The 2,057-nt window shown below is 41.4% G+C and overlaps 1 protein-coding gene across 1 annotated transcript; it reads right to left on the minus strand.

Moving 5' to 3' along the window:
- Nucleotides 1-525: 525 nt before the first annotated feature.
- On the minus strand, nt 526-1,308 carry LOC148268801 (uncharacterized). The gene is made up of 3 exons (XM_088212132.1): nt 1,203-1,308; nt 1,071-1,087; nt 526-954 (listed from the first exon to the last, which is right to left on the minus strand). Exons 1-3 carry the CDS (start codon nt 1,306-1,308, stop codon nt 526-528), a joined length of 552 nt encoding a protein of 183 aa, XP_088068258.1.
- Nucleotides 1,309-2,057: the final 749 nt, after the last annotated feature.

A 2,057-nucleotide genomic window follows, 5' to 3' on the forward strand; every position in this document is an offset into this window, starting at 1 on the left:
CACGGATAAGGCGTCCGCGCTGTGTGCACATCCCGGTGTGTGTGTGCATTGGGATGTGTGCATTGTGCGTACATCCCGCAATTACTGCGCGCGCATGCACGCACGCACAGTGTCTAGCACCCGCGAGCGCACAGTGCCCAGCACTCGCACGAGTAATTTACTTCCCTACGAGATTTCTTCTTGTTTCATCTTTTTTTTTCCTGATTTCTCTCAATTTTTTTATAATTAATTTAAATAAGTTAAACGCAAAATTAAATAAATTTAAATAAAAAAATTTAAATAAAAATTAACTAGATTTAAGAATCATGATAAATATTAAGTAGAGTAAATTAATTAAGTTTAACGTGGCCCAAAGGCCTGAATAAATAGGGTTTTCAAATCATTTAAATATAGTGATTGGCAGAGTGTTACATCCCCCCACCTTAAAAAAAATTTGGTCTCCAAATTTGTCTCGAATAAGTTCGGATACTTTTTCCTCATCTCGCCCTCCAACTCCCACGTCGCTTCTTTCGGGGTATGATGCTGCTATCCTATGTTCACCATGGGCATTTTCTTATTACGCAAGACATTATTGGTCCACCCAAGAATCTCTACAGGAACCTCCTCATAAGTCATATCAGCCTGTACATGCACCTCATCGTGAGGAATAATATGAGAAGGATCAGGGTGGTACCTCTTGTGCATTGAGACATGAAAGACATCATGTAGACCCGTGAACTCTAAAGATAGAGACAGGCAGTATGCCATAGGTCCAATGTGCTCAATGATTAGAAAAAGTCCCACATATCGAGGGCTCAACTTTCCTCTTTTCCCAAATTGCATCTTACCCTTATAGGGGTAAACTTTCAGGAAAACTTGATCTACCACGGCAAACTCCAAGAGTCGACTACAATTGTCGGCATAACTCTTTTGATAGCTCTGGGCAGTTGCCAAATTCTTGCGGATGATTGCGACCTTCTCAATAGTCTCCTAAATGAAGTTTGGTCCTAAATGGCTCTGGTTCCCGACTTCACTTTAACAAGTAAGAGAACGGCATGGCCTTCCATACATTGCTTCACACAGGGCCATACCGATGCTAGAATGATAACTGTTATTATAAGCGAATTCATAAAAAGAAAGATAGTCATACTAGTTATCACCAAAGTCGAGAAAGCAAGCATGCAATATGTCTTCCAATGTTTGGATTGTAAGTTTTGACTGACCATCCATCTGGGGATGATAAGCAGTGCTGAAGTACAACCCAGACCCTAGAGCTTCTTTGAAGTTATCCCAAAAGTAAAAAGTGAACTGAGGATCGTGGTCAGACATAATAGATGAGGGAACTCATGAAGTCGAACAATCTCATCAACATATAGGGGGACTAACTTACTGGTGGAGTCTGTGGTTTGAATAGGAAGGAAATGGGTAGTCTTGGTCAACCTATCCACGATGATCTAGATGGCATTTTGATGAGAATAGATCCTGGGCAATCCTGTGACAAAGTCCATATTCACATGCTTTCATTTCTATTCGAGGATCAGAAGACCCTGTAGCTAGCCACTAGGTCTCTGATGTTCTGCCTTTATCCATTGATAAGTGAGGCATCCGGAGACGTAGTCAACTATATCCTTCTTCATTCTTGGCCACTAATATTGTCTCTCAAGTTCTGGTACATTTTGGTACTCTCGGGATGAATGGATAACTTGAAAGCATGGACGGTCTTGAGTACCTTTGCACATAAATGGAGACCCAAATTTGGTCCTGAAATTTGAACAGTCCATCATTTAAGATCCTGAAATCAGGGGATTCGTCAAAAGTGAACTTACCTAGATTCTTAGTGAGTTCTGGGTCTGTGTTTTGAGCTTCCCAGATCTTCATAAAGAGATTTGGTATGGCTCGGATCTAGGCGAGATAGGTGCCCTTGCCATAGTAGCTAAGGCAGAGCGATTGTATAGTATCCATCATCTTCCAACTGAAGGCCATGTTATGAGCCAGCACGGTAGACTCCTTTTGACTTAGTGCATCAGCAACTATATTCCTTCTCTCGGGGTGATAGATGATCTAGCAATCTTAATCCT

The sequence above is a fragment of the Carica papaya genome, chromosome 2, assembly GCF_054855325.1.
Source record: "Carica papaya isolate Zhongbai chromosome 2, ASM5485532v1, whole genome shotgun sequence".
NCBI lineage: Eukaryota > Viridiplantae > Streptophyta > Magnoliopsida > Brassicales > Caricaceae > Carica > Carica papaya.

What these genes read in the sequence shown, in the direction of transcription:
- LOC148268801 (XM_088212132.1), bottom strand. Translation starts at nt 1,308, where the DNA reads ATGTCTGACCACGATCCTCAGTTCACTTTTTACTTTTGGGATAACTTC.